At 44.4% G+C, this 20,892-nt stretch overlaps 9 protein-coding genes and 1 non-coding gene across 10 annotated transcripts; 4 read left to right on the top strand and 6 right to left on the bottom strand.

Annotated features, from left to right (window-relative positions):
• Nucleotides 1-1,123: 1,123 nt before the first annotated feature.
• On the top strand, nt 1,124-5,728 carry FA14DRAFT_152089 (uncharacterized protein; the record flags this gene model as incomplete). Its single annotated transcript, XM_025497503.1, has 1 exon — nt 1,124-5,728. The coding sequence occupies one exon, from the start codon at nt 1,124-1,126 to the stop codon at nt 5,726-5,728; it is 4,605 nt and encodes a 1,534-aa protein (XP_025356962.1).
• Nucleotides 5,729-5,949: 221 nt separating this feature from the next.
• On the bottom strand, nt 5,950-10,484 carry FA14DRAFT_169630 (uncharacterized protein; the record flags this gene model as incomplete). The annotated part of the gene is made up of 1 exon (XM_025500221.1): nt 5,950-10,484. Exon 1 carries the CDS (start codon nt 10,270-10,272, stop codon nt 5,950-5,952), a length of 4,323 nt encoding a protein of 1,440 aa, XP_025356961.1. The 5' UTR covers nt 10,273-10,484.
• Nucleotides 10,485-11,277: 793 nt separating this feature from the next.
• FA14DRAFT_t2 lies at nt 11,278-11,362 on the bottom strand. Its single transcript has one exon. It is a non-coding gene; the product is annotated as a tRNA-Met (tRNA).
• A 131-nt stretch (nt 11,363-11,493) lies between these two features.
• FA14DRAFT_159091 (uncharacterized protein) lies at nt 11,494-12,313 on the bottom strand. Its single transcript, XM_025498049.1, has one exon. The coding sequence runs from the start codon at nt 12,206-12,208 to the stop codon at nt 11,609-11,611; it is 600 nt and encodes a 199-aa protein (XP_025356960.1). The 5' UTR covers nt 12,209-12,313; the 3' UTR covers nt 11,494-11,608.
• Nucleotides 12,070-13,732, top strand: FA14DRAFT_5237 (RCC1/BLIP-II). The gene is made up of 2 exons (XM_025502469.1): nt 12,070-13,456; nt 13,571-13,732. The coding sequence occupies exons 1-2, from the start codon at nt 12,358-12,360 to the stop codon at nt 13,573-13,575; spliced, it is 1,104 nt and encodes a 367-aa protein (XP_025356959.1). The 5' UTR covers nt 12,070-12,357; the 3' UTR covers nt 13,576-13,732.
• Nucleotides 13,733-14,234: 502 nt separating this feature from the next.
• On the top strand, nt 14,235-14,790 carry FA14DRAFT_152085 (ubiquitin related modifier 1; the record flags this gene model as incomplete). The annotated part of the gene is made up of 3 exons (XM_025497502.1): nt 14,235-14,281; nt 14,356-14,714; nt 14,783-14,790. The coding sequence occupies 3 exons, from the start codon at nt 14,235-14,237 to the stop codon at nt 14,788-14,790; spliced, it is 414 nt and encodes a 137-aa protein (XP_025356958.1).
• Nucleotides 14,791-14,849: 59 nt separating this feature from the next.
• Nucleotides 14,850-16,163, bottom strand: FA14DRAFT_117621 (cystathionine gamma-synthase; the record flags this gene model as incomplete). The annotated part of the gene is made up of 1 exon (XM_025496241.1): nt 14,850-16,163. The coding sequence occupies one exon, from the start codon at nt 16,161-16,163 to the stop codon at nt 14,850-14,852; it is 1,314 nt and encodes a 437-aa protein (XP_025356957.1).
• A 270-nt stretch (nt 16,164-16,433) lies between these two features.
• On the bottom strand, nt 16,434-17,419 carry FA14DRAFT_119272 (ClpP/crotonase; the record flags this gene model as incomplete). The annotated part of the gene is made up of 3 exons (XM_025496342.1): nt 16,434-16,481; nt 16,553-17,130; nt 17,191-17,419. 3 exons carry the CDS (start codon nt 17,417-17,419, stop codon nt 16,434-16,436), a joined length of 855 nt encoding a protein of 284 aa, XP_025356956.1.
• A 199-nt stretch (nt 17,420-17,618) lies between these two features.
• On the bottom strand, nt 17,619-18,206 carry FA14DRAFT_5168 (uncharacterized protein). The gene has a single exon (XM_025502456.1). It carries the CDS (start codon nt 18,064-18,066, stop codon nt 17,749-17,751), a length of 318 nt encoding a protein of 105 aa, XP_025356955.1. The 5' UTR covers nt 18,067-18,206; the 3' UTR covers nt 17,619-17,748.
• Nucleotides 18,207-20,807, top strand: FA14DRAFT_5167 (prolyl oligopeptidase). The gene has a single exon (XM_025502455.1). It carries the CDS (start codon nt 18,348-18,350, stop codon nt 20,694-20,696), a length of 2,349 nt encoding a protein of 782 aa, XP_025356954.1. The 5' UTR covers nt 18,207-18,347; the 3' UTR covers nt 20,697-20,807.
• The last annotated feature ends 85 nt before the right edge of the window (nt 20,808-20,892 follow it).

Genomic DNA, 20,892 nt, shown 5'->3' with positions numbered 1-20,892 from the left:
AAGACACCCCCATTGTTCATCTGATTGATTGCACTGCCATTTATTCCATAAATAGGTTCACACGCTTCTCTGCACAACACACTCACTCTTTCCGGGCCAATCGCGTGCATAGAAAGGATTCCAGACCCGGATTCTATTTTTTGACTTGACAGGCTTGTTTGACGTTTGTGGCACTAAATGAAGGAAAGCCTTTTTTCTTTTGTTTTCTTTTTTCGAATTGCGATACGCTAGCTAGGGTTGTGTGTGTGCGTGTGTGTGCGTGTGTGTGCGTGTGTGTGAATAAGCATAAAGTGGGCACCGGTGTGGTTTTGCGTAACGCACACACGCGTCACACACTTACACAGGCAGGGCATCGGGCAAACACACTGGTGCTAGTGCTGTTGTTGCATCCCTTCCAAGTGTGTGCATGCAATCCTATGCAGCTGATTTTTGAATACATACGATTATCGGATTGGTAATGTGAAAATAAACTACTGCTCAAGTGCCCAAACTGCTCCCGTAATGTAAAAAGTGCATTTGGACTTGCTGCTCTTCATGATTGAAACCTTAATGGTGTGTTTGTTGAACTCAGCATTTGAATTGAAACAGATTTGCATATTTTATCATCGCCGGCGGTTTGACATCACCATCATCATCAAGGAAAGATAAAAGAATATAATAAAGCAATTTGCGTCCTTTTTTGATATCATTTAGGGCGCTCTTCTTGTTTTTCTTTTATTCTCTCACCTCCGCCCTTTCGCCAAGTCCGAACAATTACGCTTCAAATACTCGCTCGGACTATTCGCCTTCAACGCCTTCATAGCAAGACCCTCTTTTACGCCTTCGTCAACGGATTGCACTCTACAAGTTGCTTGCTTAAACACGTTCTATATCAATCCATTACGCCTTTCTTTCGTTGTCACCACAACGGATAAATCAAGTCAAGTCTGGGGGTCTTAACAACTACACTTCTTGGCGCAAACCCGTTCACAGCGGGGCACGATTTACCTTTTTGATTCTCTCGCATGACAAAGCCGCTTAAACAAATGACGTGTACATCGTAAGGCGTATTTAACCAAAAAAAACATCCGAAATTTGAAATCATTGTTGGTTGTGAGTTCCGAATAAAGGCAAGCCGCCAAGAATGAATGCAATAGCTCCTCCTGCCAATTCGGCAAATCATACAGCAACTTCAGATTCACCTTTTCGTCAACAACAACATCAACAACCACCACAATCACAAAGATCATCAAAGCAATTCTTACTGCCACCCGGCAGTAGCAGTGGTCATTCTTCTAGCGCTTTGGCTTCACTTGCAAGAGGATCATTAATGATGGGCTTAAGCAGTGAAACAAATCCAAATCCAAATGCTTCTTCAAGCTCTTTGGGCTTGGTGTCAACGCATAGTGGTGTGAATGGCCATACACCTACAGGAGAATCATCCAATATGATCATAGGTCCAAATGGTGTATTGGTACCTCGTTCTTCCATCTTGCTAAATCGTTCAACTCGTAAATCACTTGTGGACAATTGGAGAGTGAAAGGACCAGATGGCTCGTTAATTGCACCTGCTGTCTTGCGAATCCCTGCAGTTCCCACACTGAAAGAACAAAAGGAAAGGGAACTTCAACGAGAATTCGAAAGGGCAGAACGAGAAAGGGAGATTGAAAGAGAAGTGCGTGAAAAGGAACAAGCTGAAAAAGTGTGGGGAATACCCAGGAAAGCATTTTACCTTGGCTTGGGAGAGATTAACTTTAATGCACAAATGGCAATGCTAGGTGGATGGGGAAATGGCAGTGGTGGAATGGGTGTTGATGTTGCAAATCGAACGCCATTGACGTCCAAAGCGACAAGGAGAAAGAGTACGCCTGTCACTTTTGGTGGCAGCCTTTCGAAAAAGCAACCACAAAAGACAAGATCTGGCAGGCCAAGCAGTTCTCATGGATCTATCAAAAGAGGTCATGAACCACCTGCTGCTCCTAAACCTCCACCAAAAGAACCAGAAGAAAGCGATAGTGATGAATCGATGGATTTGGAAGAATTAGCAGCATTAAATGCGATCATCAATACGAGAAGGTCTATGGAGGCTGCGCAAGTATTGGCAAGTGGAATGTATGCAGCACGTCCGACAGCGGCCATCAAACGTAGCACTAGCAGTAATGAAGCCTTGCGTAAAAGTACGGAAGGTGAATTGGATAGCCGACCGGCAGAGGAAAGACAAGAAAGTATGGAGAGTGTGCCAACTTTGAAAAGTACCACTACCTCGGCTGTGAATGAGAGTGGAAGTGATAGTGGAATTCAGAGCAAGCCAGCGCATCCTAGACGACATTCAGACAATCTTGCTGCTTATCCGACCTCTTCACGTATTCGATTTGCACCATTACCACATACTTATACACCTTCGCAAGCGATACCCAATGTTGATGAGGATACCTCTCAAACAGTGGGTATCACTGCACAGAACGGGGATACGCTCGCTCCACCAGCTTCAAAAGAATCTGATCGTTCGACTGAAGAAGTTTTGAATACATCAAAACCAAGCCCCACAAAAGAGCGAGAAGATGTTGAGCTAGACATGGAAGAAGAGATGGACGGTGATGAAAGTTGGACGAGACGCTGGAGTGGATCAAAATCAAGCAAATGGTATTTGATGGGCATGCCAAAGAGCGTATTTAGTCCTCAATACTATCGTACTTTGCGCCGACCTATGTCTGGTGGTTCGCATGATTCTTCAATGACTGCTACGCAATTTGGCGCAAATTCTGCCTCTTTGGCACTTTCGGATAGTGAGCGAAGAGGACGAAGAAGATCTCGTTCTAAGCGAGCGTCAAACAGTCGTGCAAGCTCAATCAAATCACGTTCTTCGAGTATCGGCTCCATGGATGAAGAAGAAAGAGATCGAAGACGACAGCTTATCCTTGCCTCTCGACCAGGAGGAACAGGGATGGTCACTCTTCCGGATGGTCGAAAGATCCGAGCTAGAAGAGTGGGAGAAGCATATTCTGACGATGAGGGAGATCAGACGCAAGCATCAACGGAAGTTGGTTTGGGTGCTCTCGCAAAGGCTGCAGAAAGACAAGGTTTGACTGATGATGAACGTCAAACGGGCGAGAAACGAATGTCAGACGATGAGGGTGGCAGAGAAAGCGACTTTGGCGAAGAAGAAATGGCTGCAGATGACAGAGATAGCATTCGTGCTATTGCAAAGATGAAACGTCGCAAACGCGAAGCTTCCATGGATAATGCAGCTAAACCTGCTGAAGATGAGAGTGTTTTCATTTCGGATTCCACCCAAGAAGCATCCAACGACACAGTTCTGCAATCTGATAATAAGAAGTCGAATGCGGAGAAAACAATCGATGAAGCTGCTGCTACCAGTGCAATTGCAGAGGATGAGAGCGATTCCGATAGTCTAAGCGATGAAGAGGCCGATCAAATGGCACAGAGTATCAGTAGACTGGACGAAGAGAAGCTGTCACAAGGTCGCATGCCCAAGCGATCAACCACGATGCCCTCTGGCCCAATCACCTTGAGCGCTTCTCAAGCGGCAGAAGTTCGCAGAAGACACGAAGAAGAAGTGGCAGCATTGGGAGCTGAAGTATTGCACAATATCGCGAAAGCTAAAAAGGCTAAACAGATGCAATACGATCAACAACAACAGCAGCAACAAGGAGCGTCTACTCGTCAACAACAAACACAACAACAAAAAAGCGCTACAGATAAATTTGGTCATCAAGATGCGAGATTGCTACGATCGCAGACTGTGCATCATACCGGCCAGTCAAACTCTCCAGGCTTGCCTACTCAGTCTACATTCAAAAATGCAATTTCACAGACCGACCGCGGACGCGGACGTGATGTTCGATCACGTACACAAACATCAGCTGAGGATGAAGTGTTTTTGAGGAGTGAAGGCAGACATAGCAGACTTTCACCTTTGCGACACTCTCTCCGTACGAAGCCACGAACGCAAAGTGTTCATGTCAATCGCGCTCCAAAACAAACTGAATCAAACAAGCAAGCTTCGTATGATGTCTTGGAATCGCTTCGACGTCCAGATCGCAAAGGAACGGGCAGCTCATCTTCTGTTAGTCGACTTCCTCGCGTATCCACTCCACCTCGCATTCAATCCGACACTGATAGTCGCCCGATCACGCCTACCAGAAGGACTGCAGATGATGAAAATGAAGCGGGAGATTTGACAGCTTCAGTCTCATCCGTACGTACGTTAAGAGGAGCAGGTGATATTATTACAGATTTCCCTTTGCAATCGTCGCCTCTCTCCCAAGGTGCAGTCAGTCCTTCTGCAGTTCACTCTCTTCACGATTTACACAATCCTGACGTTCAAACACCATCAATCGCAGCCGCTTCTATGCCAAATGTAGCCGTTGATGCGGAAGACCTTGAGTTGACGATTGATTCACCGCTTGCCGAATCGCCATCTTCAAGCTTACGAACAGCTTCTATTCGTTCTTTCCGTCGATCACGCATTCCAGATCTACCTTCACCTTGGGATCTTCCAAGGCGTCCAGATGCTCGTGGATATGCAGTCGTGCCTTTACCAGGCAATCAATTAGGACGTCGTCCTGATAGGCCACGTGAAGGCAGATTTTGGCAAACGGACGAAGAAGATGGAGAAGAAAACGACGAAGAGTATAGCAGTACAGAAGATGAAATGCCTGAAAGACCATACACGCAAAAGAAGATCCAATCGACAATTGACTCGGATGATGAACAAGAAAGTGATATGGATGCTGAGCAATTGGCCGAAGAGGAAAGAAGGACTGCCGTCCAAAAGAAACGTGCAACGACTCGTGCTGCTGGAGCCGAATTGGTTAGTAGTCTTACAGCTAAACAAAAGAATCAATCGCAAAACAATCTCGCTACACGATCTGCAACACGATTAAATTCAAAGCGATCAACATCTGCCAATCGTCAAACGGATGCAAATGGCAAATATTCTCAAAGACCTGCAAATTTATCGCGAAAGAGTGCCGAATTCCCAATCTCAGGTCAAGCGCCTCTGTTGCACAGACACAGCAAGTCATCCAATCAATCAGTCACTTCAAACGGCAGCTCACGTGGAGATGCTAGCAATGATGTCAGAAATGGCCGTCCTATCTTGTCAAGAACTGTTGTATCCACTTCGCGGGATAGGAAAGGAAATCATGTTGCAAAGATCACACGTGAACGTGATACATGGAATGATTTTGACGATCACGAAAGCAAAATTCTGGGAAAGAAAGATGTCTTAGCAAAGCTTAAGATCGAGGACGAAGATGGAGACTCTAGCGATGTCGATGATCTTTGGCCACCAACGTTGGATAACGCTCTGGGCAGCGGATCACCTTTGCCACGTGTACCTGATCTGCCTTCCCCGATTCAAATCCCTTTGGGTAAATCGACCTCGCGGCCCACTATGGCAGCTTTATCCGCAAAGAGTTCTACAAGTCTGTCTTCTAGTATTGGCAGTTCAAATGGTGCAATGATCAGCCCAATTGGTGACGTGAGTGCATCTGCAAAGAAGTTTGGCCATAGTCCTACTTCTCCAAATGGTTCTGCATCGAATCATTCAACAAGTTCAGCTATTCGATTAGCAATGCATGCAACAAAAGCAAAAATCGTACGTGAAAAACGTGAAAAAGAACAAAGGGAGCGTGAACGTGAAAAACGTAGAAAAGCACGCGAAATGGACGAATCTCTTGATTATGGGTGGCCGAAAAGCTTACAAGGTTCATCGTTATATTGATTTGATGAACATTTTATACCAGCTCACGATCATACTGTATTTATAACCTCGACACACACACACACACATCTCTGTTAAAATCAACATGTTTTGCACGTCCTTTGATGTTTGATAAATCATTAATCAATTAAGATAGGGAACACGTTGTACAAAGGTTTATCTAGAAGAACATATATAAGAGCACATGAAAACGGGAAAAGAATATTATATTAGGAACCCTTTTAGAAAGGCATAAAGCTCATCAGGTCTCCATAACTGAGAATCGAAGAAGGGTTGGCGGAACAAAGAAGTAATAAAACCGAAACAAGGATCGGTAACCAAAAGTAGACCAGCATTCGATCATCTTTAAGGGAAGAAGGCGCACGTGCAATCACATTTTGACGAATCTTTGACGTTTGTTTTTCGTTTTTCTTGGTACGATTTTCAACTGAAAGTCCTGCTGGTGTTGAGGCGGATTTGTTTGCCTTGCGTGAGGGTGATTTACTGGACGATGGCGTGGAAGCAGTTTCCACTCTTGATTGATCATCAATGCTCACGCTGCGTGGACGTGTTGGTGTTTGTTCGGAAGAGATGGCTTTTGGTGTCAGCCGGGCTGAGTCTTGGGAGGATGATGTTGATGCAATGGCAGGGAATCTACTTTCACCAATGGCAGGTGCATGTAGAGAATCATATGCTGGAGGTGGTGGAGATGATAGAGGATTGATCCATAGAGCGCTTTCCTCGAAGATGTTGCGCCACATAGAAGCACTGGATTGGGTCTTGTCATCTTCTGTTACTGACTTTTCTGCACTTGCTTGAGAGGATGAACCTTCCTCATTGGAATGGGCGATACTTCCCCAATTGGTGAAGCTCGGAGGTAGTGCCATTTGGAAGACAGACACGACGGGAACATTGAAGTGGGTGAAGCCTCCATGCAAAGCTGTTGGAACTCCAAATCGGGCACGATTAGCAAAGTCCAAGCCTCCAAAGACTAGACCTTTCAATCCAGCTTTACGTTCTTCACCGGCTTCGGCTGCTTTTTCGTTGATGCTTTGTGAATCTTTTTCGTTCGATGATGTTCCAAGAGCTTCTTGCTTTTTAGCGCGAGCAGATGCTGGCTCAAAGTCTATTGACGCTGTCAAAGCAGGATGCTCTCCGCGTTCAAGTTGTTCATCATCCTCATCTTGATAGTCCGACTCCTCCTCATCTTCGAGGTAATTCTCACTTTCTTCATCGACGTAAGAGCTGACATTGTCATCGTCAATCTCGGCTGAGAGCTCGTCTTCGTCGCTCTCATCATCTGCTTCAACGAGACGATTGTATAGACTTGACAGACCGAGGTGATCTTCCAACAATGTTTCAACATCAACTTGTTCGCTTTCGCGTGCGACATCCAAAGCATCGCGGCCAACCTCGCAGATAATACGTGCATTTGCTCCTTGACCGATCAACATACGTGCGATCATCACACGTCCATGCAAAGCAGCAAAGTGCAAGGCAGTATAACCATTGTAATCACGAGCATTGATTGGACAACCACGTTGAATGAGATCAGAAGCCAATCTATGGAAGCCCAAAATGACGGCAAGATGCAAAAGAGTGTGACCTTGCTTGTTGGACAAGCGTACTGCGTCTCTTCTCCATCTTCTGATTGAGTCATTTTGTTCAAGATCAACATCCAATAAGCGCAAGAATCCCATTACCGAATCTTGGAATGATTGATTTCCAGACATAGTGGCAAATAACCCTGCAACAGCATTTCTCGAGTGAGTGGTGCCGCCTTGCGAACCGCCGCTAGAGTTGCCATTGCCTTGCGATCTGGTGATATTTTGATTTGGTCCTGATCCCACAACCCGCATAGCAACATCCCGTGCCGATTGCATTTGACCAGTCATTTGCAATCCGACAACCTGCAATGCCAATTCCATCAATGCACGATCAGTTGCATCGATATATGTGAACAACTGTAGAGAATTATTGAACCGTTCCACATTGTGGTCTTGCGATCCAGGTCCTTTCACGGTGACAGCAACTGGTCCAGGTGAAGCACTTGGTGGCAGGAGACATAAAAGAGTATTGCTACCCCAAACTCTTGTACTTGTTGCAGGAATGTCTCCAAAGTAGCATGTCAAACCATCAACGAAATTCTCACCCAAGACTGTCACCTCAATACCTCCGCTCGTAGGTCCTTCTCCAGGAATCAATTTAGATATGGAGGGAATAGGTGTATTTGACGCTTGAGCAGATCCCGAAGCACTGGCTTGATTTCCAGCAAGATTGGCGTCCATGGTCATTCCCGGCAAAGAGCGTGCCAACATTAACAAATTTTGCATATTTTGATCTCCATTTCCTTGACCTCGTTGAATACTTTGCATAAACGTATTCAAATCAAAGCCAGGCACGCTTTGCGGTCCAACATTGAGTGTTTGGGAGGATATCGAGCCTTGTGCTGCCATTCCTGCTGCCCACTGTTGCATTGCATCCAAGTTAGGAGGGCTTGCTGGATGCTGTGGTAACTGCTGCAAAGCACTGAGCAAATGCTGCTGTTGCTGCTGTTGTGGCAGTCCCATACCCATACCTTGCATGGAAAGAGATCGTGCTTGTTGCATGGGTGAGGTGACTTCAGTTTGTGGTGTTTGAACACCTTGACTTGCCCGTGAACTTGCCGTTGGGCTTCCAGCAACGTTGGCCATTGCTGCAAATGCATTCCAAAAGTCAGGATTGTTGATATCAGGCTGCGATGTAGGAGGCGATTGAGCAATCGCAGGTGTATTCTGACCTGTGGAAAGACTTGCTGCTGTTCCGCTCCTTCGGGATGCATTGCGCTCTTCAACATCACCGTATGGTTTGCTTCTAGTTGCACGTCTGGCTTTTCGTCCTTTAGCAGCAGTGGAGTTTCCGTTTGTCATGGCTGCTGCATTAGATTCACCACCTTTGCCTGCAACTGCAGATCCTTCAAGGGTGTTCTCTGATGAGCCAGCTCGACTGCGTGACCCATCCACACGGCGGATATTATCTGAGTTTGTGCTGGTGTTGGCGGCAGCCGCTGCAGCAGCCGCAGCTGCAGCAACAGATTTGTGGTCATCCGTGATCATGATTGGAGGAGTAGAGCCGGATGCAACTAAATTGCCGCGATAGTCTCGCATTGTGAAAATTAGACAGAATCCAGTCTTTTCCCGATGATGACGACAGTAGCATGTAATCCGTGTTGGTAGAACACATTGTCCCTCTTCGAAATTGACAAAATCACCGCAATTGAATACCACCACACGTTTCTCTGCTTCCTCTTCTGATCGTCTTTTGATTTCAGCTTTTGCATTGGCAGAATCTGGATCGATGCCTAATTCTTGATAATCTTCCAATGTGTATTGCTGATCATCTTCATCTTTTCCTTCATCCTTCTTGGCACCGGATTTTCTGCGTTGAGCACGCTTCTTTTCGCGCTGTTGGCAGCTTTTGCAAACAAAGACTCTTTCATGTGGTGGTGTTGCACGAACAACGGCCGCATCCATGAACAATGTCTTCTCTGTAGCCACATCCGCCTGTTTATGCTTTTTCGATCTTCGCTTTGTGCCTGTCAAAGGTGGCAATTTGACATGATCAAAAACGCCGATGCGTTCAAAAGTCGAATTAGACGTGGATGCTTCCCCTTCGGTCGTAGGTCGTACAAGCTCCAATCGAAGTCGAATTTGTGTTTCCACACGAGATTTAGCACCAGCAAATGAGATACCATGTACATGTACCTGCAGACCCTTCAACTCCTCCAGAGGTGGACGAACGACGACCTGAGAAGAAGAGGGGAGGTCTGCGTCCGAGGTATGGCTGTAGTGCGATCCCGAGTGCAAAGCTCTTGGATATTTCATTTGATCACTTTCGTTGGAGTTTCTGCGGGAAGATAGTGCCGAAATAGCGGATGGGTCGAATGACTGTGATTTAGCGGTCATATTACTGATCTTTTGACCACTTGTTTCGCTGCCCACACTTTCATCCTCCCGAGCATCTGTGCCGGCGGATTGATCGAAGTTCTCCTGCTGTATCAATGATTCAAACATAGCATCATCTGTCATCTTTGTATCCTCTGCCGATTGCCATTTGGTGGCCGGATATGCGGTTGAATCGTTGCTGCCTCCTACATTTCCGGCCACTTTTCGGGAAATGGTAGAAGATTGCTGATTTTCCTGTTTGATGTCAGGAGTAGCGGCGTTTTCTTTGGTAAAGTCCATGCTTTCCGGTGTATCAGCGGCAGAGCCAAAGACAGATTCCCAATTTGGGCTCATTGCTTGTTCTGCTATAGAATTATCTTCGTCTTCATCTGCTAGATTGACCGGATGCTGAGTATGCGATGTGAATGTTACAGGCCTCTGATTACCAAGGGCGTGGTTTGGTTTTGTGGAAAGAGTACTGCCGCTAAATGACGATGCACGCGGTGAAGAAGAGCCGCCTTCCTCTGACGTCGAACGGGGCGATTCGCTGCTGTTTGTCAAACTTGGAGGTGAGTCGTTATTTTCGCCTGTTTGATATGATTGAAACAGATACGATGGTTGTGCGTCGGCTGTGATGTTCATAATGAATATAGTATGACGAAGGTGACGTGGGTGTTGCGGATCTGTAGCAAATATATGCACTACCCTTGGCGATCAAAAAGAAGATATTGTATCGTCAAAAACAATTCGATGGGCGAGATGTGATATTAGAGAAGGAAGTGAATGGGTGAGGACGTTATCGTATCAGATGTCCCACGCTCCTCCGTGCCAAGTCTGGATTGTTGGTGAATTGGATGCCGATATCGAATGGCGTAAAATGATGGATAAGAATTCAATGTTGCAACACAGACTGATTAGCCATTCCAGCCGAGAGTTTCCTTTTGGAATGCTGTTCCGTTTGTGTGTGTACAAAATGAACTTTGGAGTGCACCGACCTCTTCTATTTACGATCGAAATTGCAATGGTAAGAGAGCTAAACAAAAGGCAAACGATTTAATGATTGGCTAAAGACGAAAAGTTCATCCGTCGTATAGAGAGTTTTACTTTAAAAAACCCGCTTGAGCGCACTCTAGCAAAAAAGCTTGACAGAGATGCAGTGCTGCTTGCTTTGTTTTCGACGTGGGCAAAATGCGTATGCAGGACAGACAAAATGTGACTGTCACCTTGTGTGCTTTTGTTGCGTGCGCAGTATCCCGAGGAAAGTTTAACGAATGCTCCGCATACAGAAGGGTAAACGCGCGTCATGTTTAATTTCAAGGCACAATTAAACACTAATCCACGCTTAAGCCTCCAGTGTACCCCAACAAAACAAAAATCAAAACCTTAGCGTCGTACCGCGGTGCAATTTCGGCTGCTTAGCCATTACACACACAGCCAACTTAAATTCCGTTCTTGCTCTTTTCCACACAAACAGGATAAAAGAATCCTTACTTAATCTCAATTTCATGCTAATCGGAAAGTTTACTACTTTAGAGGAACTTTCCAAAGCTTCTACAGATATTTCCCACGCTGAGCTGTGAAGAACGTAGACGTGGAAGGGTAAAAAGTCAAAAATTTTAATGACGCCAGCCGGAATCGAAAAATGTATGCCTCGTGGCAGGATCGAACTGCCCTCTCGGGGTCTATTTAGTACTATATGAATCCCGCGTACTAACCACTATACTAACGAGGCGGATATGCTACGCAGGGGCAGGGAGGCTGATATGTACCAAACACATAAAAAACCATCCGGTTGATAGATATCCGAGATGCTGGAAAAGACCAGCCGTTGGTCTTGAAGAGTTCGGCGAGATAGAGATAAATCTTGCATAAAGAATTGAGATTGATGGGATAGAATTACAGGGTCATGAGTCAAAAATGCATGTAGTGTACAGGTATGCTATGTGCCAGTTCGTCCAAATGGAGTATTCACGCTCTATTAATCCTTCTTGTTCTCTTCTTTGCTCTTCTCAACACTTTCTTTCTTTTCTTCGCTCTGTACTTTCTTCTTCTTTACCACACCCAATAGTCCTTCCCGCTTCCTCTTCGCTGCCTTACCCTTACTCGCTCCTGAGGCAGGTGTTGGTGGGGTTGTCTTTGCAGGTAGTGTAGGAGAAGAAGCTTCTTTTGCCAAGGCAGCCTTTCGAAATCTTTCCAATTCATCTTCTGTTTCTTTTTGTTTAAGTCGTTCTGCTTCCTTCTTTTGTTGTGCAACTTGTGCTAAGAACACACTTTCACTATCATCTATTCCTCTGAATTGATTGCCTAATTTTAACTTTTCATCTATTGCTTCTTGTTTGGCATCTTTGTTTGCTTTTAACCTTTCGTACAAGCTTCGTGGATCATACGTAGATCCATCACTTCCGCCTGCTTCCCTTCGTGCGGCTGCCAATGCTTCAGGAGGTGGACTTTGTCCTAGCCTTGCATACGTTGCACGAACTTCTTCTTCCCTCCTCTTTTGTGCTTCCTCTAGATCATTTTGGCTCACAAAGCGTGAAGTCACACTTCCTGAGGGTTTGAATGATGATGATCCATTCATCTTATCATCCAATGATCAAAAGGCAATCCGCCTGATGGAAGTCAGTACCAAAAGGTGCAATGCACGCGTGAGAGTGATAAAGATACAGGCGCACGGATATAATCTTCAACTTTCTTCTTGATTACCATAAGATCATATTACGGGTGAATATGATGTCTATATGGACGAGGAGCTCACCGCTGGTCGGCAGAAACAGTAAGGTACTTCGAAGATGCAACAGATGCTTCCACTCTGGCAGAATACAGCACGTTCAAAGATTATTATGGTGCGGATCAGTCCTGGATCAGAGTAGTAGCACACTAAAGGAAGTGCCAAAAGATTGGCTATTAGCGATGGGAATGCAAGAAGATGTAGAACAGGGAATATCATTTGGTTCTTTGGCATCATCCTTTTCCCATTCACTTTTATCCTATACGACTCTTCCACCCGCTCTTCCCGTCCAGAACGTTATCCCACAAGATGAAAGTGAACCTCCACGTACAAATCCAGCAGGATTACACAAAGTGGTAGCTATTGGACGCAATACATTTGGTGAGCTAGGTTCTGGATTTTCAAGTCAAGAGAGCACTTGGGGAATGGTGGGCGCTGGTTTCGAGGGAGCAGGTGGAATAGAAACTGTTCGATGCGGATTAGGAAGCAGTTGGTTATTGACCAAAACAAGCAAGGACAAAGATGCATCTTCACTCCTTTACAGCTTTGGCAATCATACTTCCGGTCAACTAGGGGTAGGAGGGATATCCAGGCCTTATGCACAAAGTGAAGGCGGTGAACCTCAATTGGAACTCTATTCTTCACCCCGCCGTGTTCCGATAGAAGATGACATCGTCATAGAATCGATCAGCTCCGGTCTCGATCATACAGTCATTCTTGTACGCCTTCCAAATGGCACACAAGAGGTACGAACATGTGGAATCAATACAGATGGACAACTGGGCCTTCCCTCTGTTCAATTCTCTTTACCTTCTTTTAAAAGTATCCAACCGGAAAGCTTTCAACCTCCTCTTCCGCCAACGGAAGAAGATCCAATTGTAGGTGTAGCTGCTGGAGGAGATTCTAGCGCTTTGTGGACTGCAAGCGGAAGGATATGGTGCTGGGGTAACAGTGAATACGCTCAAGCACTTGTTGGTGGGGAGCCAATCGATCGTATTGATGTTCCAACAGAGGCATCATCGAGTGTTGCGAGTGTTCTGCAAGGAGCAAAAGTTGTTGACGTAAAGTTCGGAGGAAGCTTTGTGGTATTGCTTGATGGTGAGTGTATGATTTTTGCTGTTATCTGATGACAACAGTTTGCCGGGGCAATCGGACACTGATGAAGATGATCCGGTTTGCTAATCTGCCATGGGTGACCATGGTCAAAAACAGTCTGACGGAGCTAAGAGCATAATGAATGATCGATAGATGCTGACTTTTTGATTTTACATCTCTTCCAGATCAAGGCAATGTATATACAGCCGGCTTTGGAGCACTCGGACAGGGCAAAGACCGACTATTATCTCACAAGCCACAGAAGATCCTACAAGGAGCAAGTCGAATCAGTACAGGACTTGAACAAGCATCTGCTGTTCTGCACGGCGAAGCAGAGAAGGAAGGCGAAGGAAGACGAACGGAATTGGCTGTCTGGGGTTTAGATTCTGGTGCTGGTCGATTAGGGTTGGGTGCAAGGAATCCATACCCAAGCTACATGCTAGCAAGTCGATTCACACCGGACGAAATTGAGAAACGCATTTATCAGCCTGGATTAGCTAAAGGGTTGCGGAAAGAATTGATCTCCCCCAAACAATCAAAGAATGAGGGCATACTGGATGTAGTACATGGAAGGGAAGTGACTTTTGTCTTGGTGGAAGATGGTAAAGATGAAATAGGAAGATGGCTTCCAAAGTCTGAACAATAGATTAGATGCATGTATTTTTAATTTTATCGAATAAAGCTCCACACTGCAGCCGCGTTTCTTACATTTAGCGTGCGTTAAACATTTTCAGATTTTAAGAAGATTTGCCTACAGACCATCATCATCATCCTCAGCATTATGTCGGGTTCAAGTATACCGCTACTCAAAATCACAGTAGAGTTGGGGTAAGTTATGCTGAACTTGGTGATCGTTCTGATCGCATTACTGACTGGCTAATTCTCTTTGTCCGGTGGTGCAGAGGGGGAACAGAATTACTAACAGCAAATAAGAAACTAAAGAAGCACATCCTGCAAGTACCAGCAGAAGTATTCCCTAATGAACTATCTCGAGATTCGGATAAAGCAGCAGGAATATCTGATGGCTCAAATGTTGTGACAAATGGAACACAATCACGTCATCCAGCAACAATGTCTGATTTGATCCAATTGGTTTGTCGTGATGTGATTGTCGAACGACATGGAATGCTTGTCGAATCGGATGGATCGATGAAGCCGGGCATTCTTGTTTTGATCAATGATGCAGATTGGGAATTAGAGGGAGAGATGGAGTACGAATTGCAAGATGGCGATCAGATTTGTCTAATATCTACACTGCATGGTGAGTTTGCATAGCAGGCAGCAGACACTCAATTCTGAAGCTGACATATATCTTCACTCTCTCTTCAGGTGGATAATGTATCATATTAAATTCGACACAATCAATGTATCTATCTATGGAGTTAATGTTTGCCCTTCAAATAAGCTTTAAAAAAGCAGCTCTTAGATCAGCTTGAAGGTCTTCAAACTCTTCAAGACCGACACTGACGCGGACCAAACAAGGATCTTCTGTTGGATCGGATCCTAATCTATGTTCCAATAATGATTCAACTCCACCCAAAGAAGTAGCAGCTGCAAAGTATGTTGTCTCATGGGGCAAAAGGGCGGCTTTTTTCTTATCTGAAAGTCTAAATGCAAACGTTGCTGGCCAACCATTCTTCATTTGAGCGGCAGGATTGAAATCTTTACCTTCTTCGAATCGTGGTGTCGCACTTGTATCTTTGTCTTTTCTGGGTTGTAGACTTGCATGCCATACTCTTTGGACTACACCTGCTGAGACAATCTTTTGATCTTCTTTTGATACTGTTGAGCTCGATGATGTGGCTTGCACTAAGGTTTGAAGCCATTCTACCAATCTGGTAGCAGTTGTACTTTGTTGACGCCAACGAACCTGTAATGAGCGCAAAGAACGTAAAAGTAGCCATGATTCCATATTACCTGGCATACCTCCAAAATGACTACGATCATCAAACAATTGATCCCATTGCTTCTTATCCTTCACTGCCAAGATACCCATCAACAAATCCGAATGTCCTCCGAAGTATTTTGTTGCGCTATGCATGACCATATCCACTCCTTGTTCGAATACATCTTGCAAAGGTGCAAAAGTAGAATCTACTGCAATCACACCGCCAGCTTCATGTGCACGTTTGGCATAATATTGCAAATCACGAGCTTCACCTGTTGGATTCAACGGTGTTTCTACCCAGACTAATAGCCCACCCTTTGGTGTATCGCTACCATCTCCTCGTTTTCCGACGTCTAATTTTGGATATTCATCATCAAGATCGATAATCTTGACATCTTGTGTGCGTGAATAGATCTTAATACCAGCGTGAACGCCATGATATCCTCTTCTGATAGCGATCACTTTAGGTGCATAATGTAAGATTGCACCGTATGCAGCCGTCAATCCACTCGCATACGTCAACGCATGTGAATCCAACAAGCTCGATAAAACTTGTTCTGTTCTTCCTCTTGTTTCACTTGTGAATCGTGAATAGATGTGAACTGGAGGCTTTTGCCAGTCTAGTCCTGCTTCACCTGTTTCGGCCAATTCTTGACCAATTTGTGATGCTGGGTGGGGTAGTCTGAACGTACTGCTTAACGAAAGTGAAGGAGCGAGCGGATAGTTTGGACTTGTGACATGATCGGGATCATCAGCATGCAAGCCTCGAGTTGCTTTTCCAGGTGTTGGCAAGTCTGCCTTGTTTGCATCGTTGAAAGGCATGTTGGACAGATGTGATGGAGTGATTGAGAGTAGGTAATAGTCTCTCGTGTTGATCTTGTGCATCTTTTGCAAAGCCTTTTGATTTTTTCTTCTGACTCATTCGGAGGTGCAATGTCCGAACTTCTTCCGAGCTTTAATATAGCCTGCATTTATACGCGCTAAAAGAAGTACAAATGTACGCCACAAAAGAATAAACTTATCATGCTGATCCTACTCTAACAAATATAATTTATAAGCACAAAAGCAATATAATAAACATATTCATACTCTTTAAAGCTTAGCAAAGTTGGGCTTCTTCTTTTGCATAACTGACATCATCTGTGGTAGAGGGATGGGAAAGAATAGCTGCGTTAGAAACGGGTATAATCATGCTCTCTTTCATCACTCACAGCTTCTGGAATATCTCCTGCTTGTAATCCTGCTCCGTTCAAGACTGCAGTGTATGTCAAACCCTCTTGAACTGTATGATCTCTGCTGTGCAATAGTAGATGCTTCGTATTACGCAAAGCGACTGGACTCTTTTCAGCCAAAATTGTTGCTGTTTTGATAGCTTCTGCAAAAACAGCATCTTTTCCACCAGGGACAATCTTTGAAATGAAGCCAAACTGTAAGGCTTCTTTGGCATCAAATTCTCTTCCCGTAAAGGCTAATTCTCGTACCCAAGAATCATTGCCAACAATCTTTGGGAATCTTTGTAAAGTACCAATATCAGCTGCTAACCCAGCGTCAACTTCTCTGATAGAAAATCGAACATCTTCAGCTGCATAACGAATATCAACCGCACTTAAAAGATCCACCGCCAAGCCATATGCGACATTATGCACTGCCGCAACGACGGGTTTATGACATCTTTCCATTTGTGTTAGTGCATCTTGAAATTCTTGAATCCAATAAGTCATCACCATTGCACGTCTTGCTGGATCATCTCCTGCAGGATCCATCACTGCTCCCAGCGAGGAGCTCATCACTGAGGTTGACCAATTATTAGCATTCTGTTTGCTATCAGCAAATGATTATATATACTCACAATCCAGTCCAGCAGTAAAGCAACGATTCTCTCCTGTCAACACAATAGCATTCACATCTGGATCACGAGCGATAAAGCGAAAGATGGCGTCCAATTCTCTCCACATTGGTTCAATCCATGCATTCACTTTTCCACGATTGAAGCTTACCCTTAGCACGCCAGGTGCTTCGAATACAAGCTTGTGTAGCTTTGCTTCTCCGAAATTGGTGTATGGTTGAGGATATGACATTTTACTTATTGATGGCCGGGAAGGATGGTGATGGTCAAAGCTTTGAAGAGGGAATGCTCTTCTCCGCATTCTAACGCGTGTGATAATGTCTGTAGTTTACCGGTACATAACTCTAGCGAGAGCCGGATAAATGCAGACACCAACATTTCCATGCTTCCCACCACCACAATCAATAATCTTCTGTCATTCATGATCACATTTCAAACATCAGCGATATGATGGTCGCTTCGCCGCTGCTCGAAGATTAGCTCTGACTAAGATTTGCTTGGTAAGATGAGAAGACTTGAGTAATTCCGCGGAAAGTAAGGCTTCGCGGACCGAGAATGCCTTCAAAGGATAGAAGCTTCCGTTCCAAATTTCAGGTATAAAGACATGATGTAGTCGATCGCCAAACACAAGGGAATGCAAACATCTTCGGATTTCGATTCCGAATATACTCGCATGTTTCCAGGGAAAGACGCCCACTCATTGAGCCTACTCCCAAACTCATAAAGGCGGCTTCGTAATAACCGAGAACTATGAAGAATCAGATTAAGGCACACATGATTCTCGTCACGACGGAAGTACCCCTCCAGAAACAAAAAGATGTCATGTGGTATTAGCAAGAAAACAAACAAGAAGAACGGAACCGCGCCCTTGATTTTCATACATAATGACGGCAGCCTTCAACGTGGAAAAGGAGTAACTTTTAATGAAGTATGGTAAATCTTTGGCCGAGCAGAGTAATAGTGATTATGCCAAAAGTGCACAAAATTAAGCCTTCAGTCTGCTTACTTCTTTTTAGGATCCCCACTTTCGGTCCCTTATTTTGTGCTTATCTGAGATGCATAGTCATAGAAGGAGCAGAATGGTATATAAGCACCGCCCCTTCTTCCAAACGATCTTTTGCAATATCATCCCCTCAAGCGAAGCTCCTTTTTAGCCCATCATGAAGTTTCAATATCTACTTCCAATTTTCTCCGTTCTTCTCACCTCTGGTCGCACTTACAGCTGTTCTACCTCCGCAACTTCGAACAATTGGGACCCATCCAAAGACACCTATCCTAGCGTTCGTCGTGTAAATACGACATTCTCTTATCGTTCAGCAAAAGCGAACGGCAATGTCACCGTTCCAGATCCATACAATTGGTTGGAGGCCGATATGGATACATCGGCCGATGTGAAAGGATTCATTGATGCACAAATGAAATTGTCAAATTCATACTTAAACAGATCCAAAGATTACGATGCAATTTTCGAATCTATCAAAAATCTCAATCGATTCGTCAATATCGGTTTGCCAACCGCTTTCGGTCCTTTGGACGATAGAAAGTACATCTATAGTGCAACGCAACCGGATGATGCAAGACCGATCTGGTACATTGCAACAGCAGATGAAATGCAAGCTGCATACAAGAACAATTTCAATCCTTTACCTGGCTCCAAATATTTCAACGAAAATTTGCTCAGTTCAGACGGCTCTCAAACAATCAAAGAATTTGATGCTTCACCAAATGGCAAATTACTGGCCTACATCTTCAATGACGGAGGCGGTGATAGTTACACCGTTTATGTTCGTAATACTTCTTCTCCTTTTCTCCAACCGGGAAACGTTGCAGGCGGAGCAGGAAGACTACCGAATGACGTCTTACCCTATGGAGCTGGCGGAAGCGTTTGGTGGGTTGATGATACAGGATTCATTTACAGTGAACAAAAAACTCAAGAATCAACTGAAGGCTATGGATCAAGTATCAAGTATCATCGGATTGGTGATAAATATGAACAAGATATCACAGTCGTTGGTGTAGTAAAGGACGATCCATATGTATACTGGAATACATTGGTGTCAAAAGACAAGAAATGGTTGATAGCACAAAAGCAAAAAGGAGTTGATTTCCACAATACGGTCTACATCGCTTCTTTGAATCAAACAATTTCGGGAAACATGAAATGGCAATCAATCGCTCCGGATATGAGCGCTCAAATGTACTACTTTGCCAGCATTGGCAATACGATCTACTTTGCAACGGACGACAATGCGCCAAATATCAGGGTGATTAGTGTACAAGTTGATGAAAGCAAAGCAAGAACAGTTTCGCAACTATCCGATCTTACAGAAAAGTTAGAGTACCATACCGTCGTTCCAGAGAAATCAGATGCAACAATGGATCTTGGTTCAATGGATGGCTGGATGCCAGTCTTTGATACAAACAAACTTTTGACGTACTACGTTCGAAATGCAAGATATGAGCTCTATCTGTTTGATCTTACCACGGGAGAACAACTCGCTCAAGTTTTACCTGATCAAAAAGAGACTGTGATTCTGTACACCACAGCCCAGTCTGATCCTGAATATTTCCTGTCAACTACAACACTCAACAAGCCGGTGACTATGTATCGTTTCACCTTTCCGAATGGAAAGCTGAATACCGAGCGCATTTATGACACCACCGTCAATGGAGTAGATCTTACAAGCATCACATCTGAGCAAAGATGGTCAACCAGCAAAGATGGAACAAAAGTACCTTTCTATTTGTTCTACAAAAAAGGGTGTGTATTCGATGGTACAAGTCCTGCATGGATCTATTCATACGGTCAATATGGTTACAACATCTTGCCGACATATAAATCACAATACGTCGACTGGATTTTGAATTATAACGGTGTGATGATTTGGGGAAGTCCAAGAGGAGGCGGTGAGGTGGGCGGCGCAAGTTGGCATGAAGAAGGAATGAAAGCAAAAAGACAAAATACGGTTGATGATGTTATTTCATTCGCAAAATATGCAACCGAGAACAAAATTGCTGCACCGGGAAAGATAGTGGTGAATGGAGGCTCGGCTTCAGGTACAACTGCCATGGTTGCAACGAATCAAGCTCCTGAAGGCTTATTTGGTGGAGCATGTATCGAAAGAGGAGTTTTAGATATGCTTCGATTTAAAGTATTGGAAAATTCTGGAAATGCAAATGTGCCTGAGTACGGCGATCCGGACGATCCTTCTGATTTTGATTATTTGATCAAGTACTCACCTCTTCAAAACGTGAACAAAACCAAAGAATACCCAGCTGTTTTGATTTTCACAACTACCGCAGATACAAGAGTCGCACCCAGTCATTCGTTTAAAATGACTGCTGAACTGCAATATGATCTTCCAAAAAACAAGAATCCATTACTATTGTATCAAGCAGGTGGAGCCGGACATGAAACAAAGCTCAACAGTAGATCATACACAATCGAAACGAGTACTATCAAACAAGCCATCCTTGCTGAAGGTCTTGGCATTCAACGTTGCTCTTGAGTGCGAGCAAAAGAATGGACACTGAAAAGTTATTAAAAAATATTGTTTCGATAAGCTACTTTACAAAATTACAAATGAATTTCTTATGTGCGGTTCAAAATTGTGCATGGCCTTTGGAAGATTAGAATGACAGGTTGATATTGTGAGCATATTGAAAGAGGCCGTTAAGGGTTGTTCTTCCCTACTCTTCGTCATC

The sequence above is a fragment of the Meira miltonrushii genome (genome assembly GCF_003144205.1).
Source record: "Meira miltonrushii strain MCA 3882 unplaced genomic scaffold FA14scaffold_1, whole genome shotgun sequence".
NCBI classification, from domain to species: Eukaryota; Fungi; Basidiomycota; class Exobasidiomycetes; order Exobasidiales; family Brachybasidiaceae; genus Meira; species Meira miltonrushii.
The sequence above is the reverse complement of the archived record's forward strand: the minus strand, read 5'-3'. Positions and strand labels throughout refer to the sequence as shown.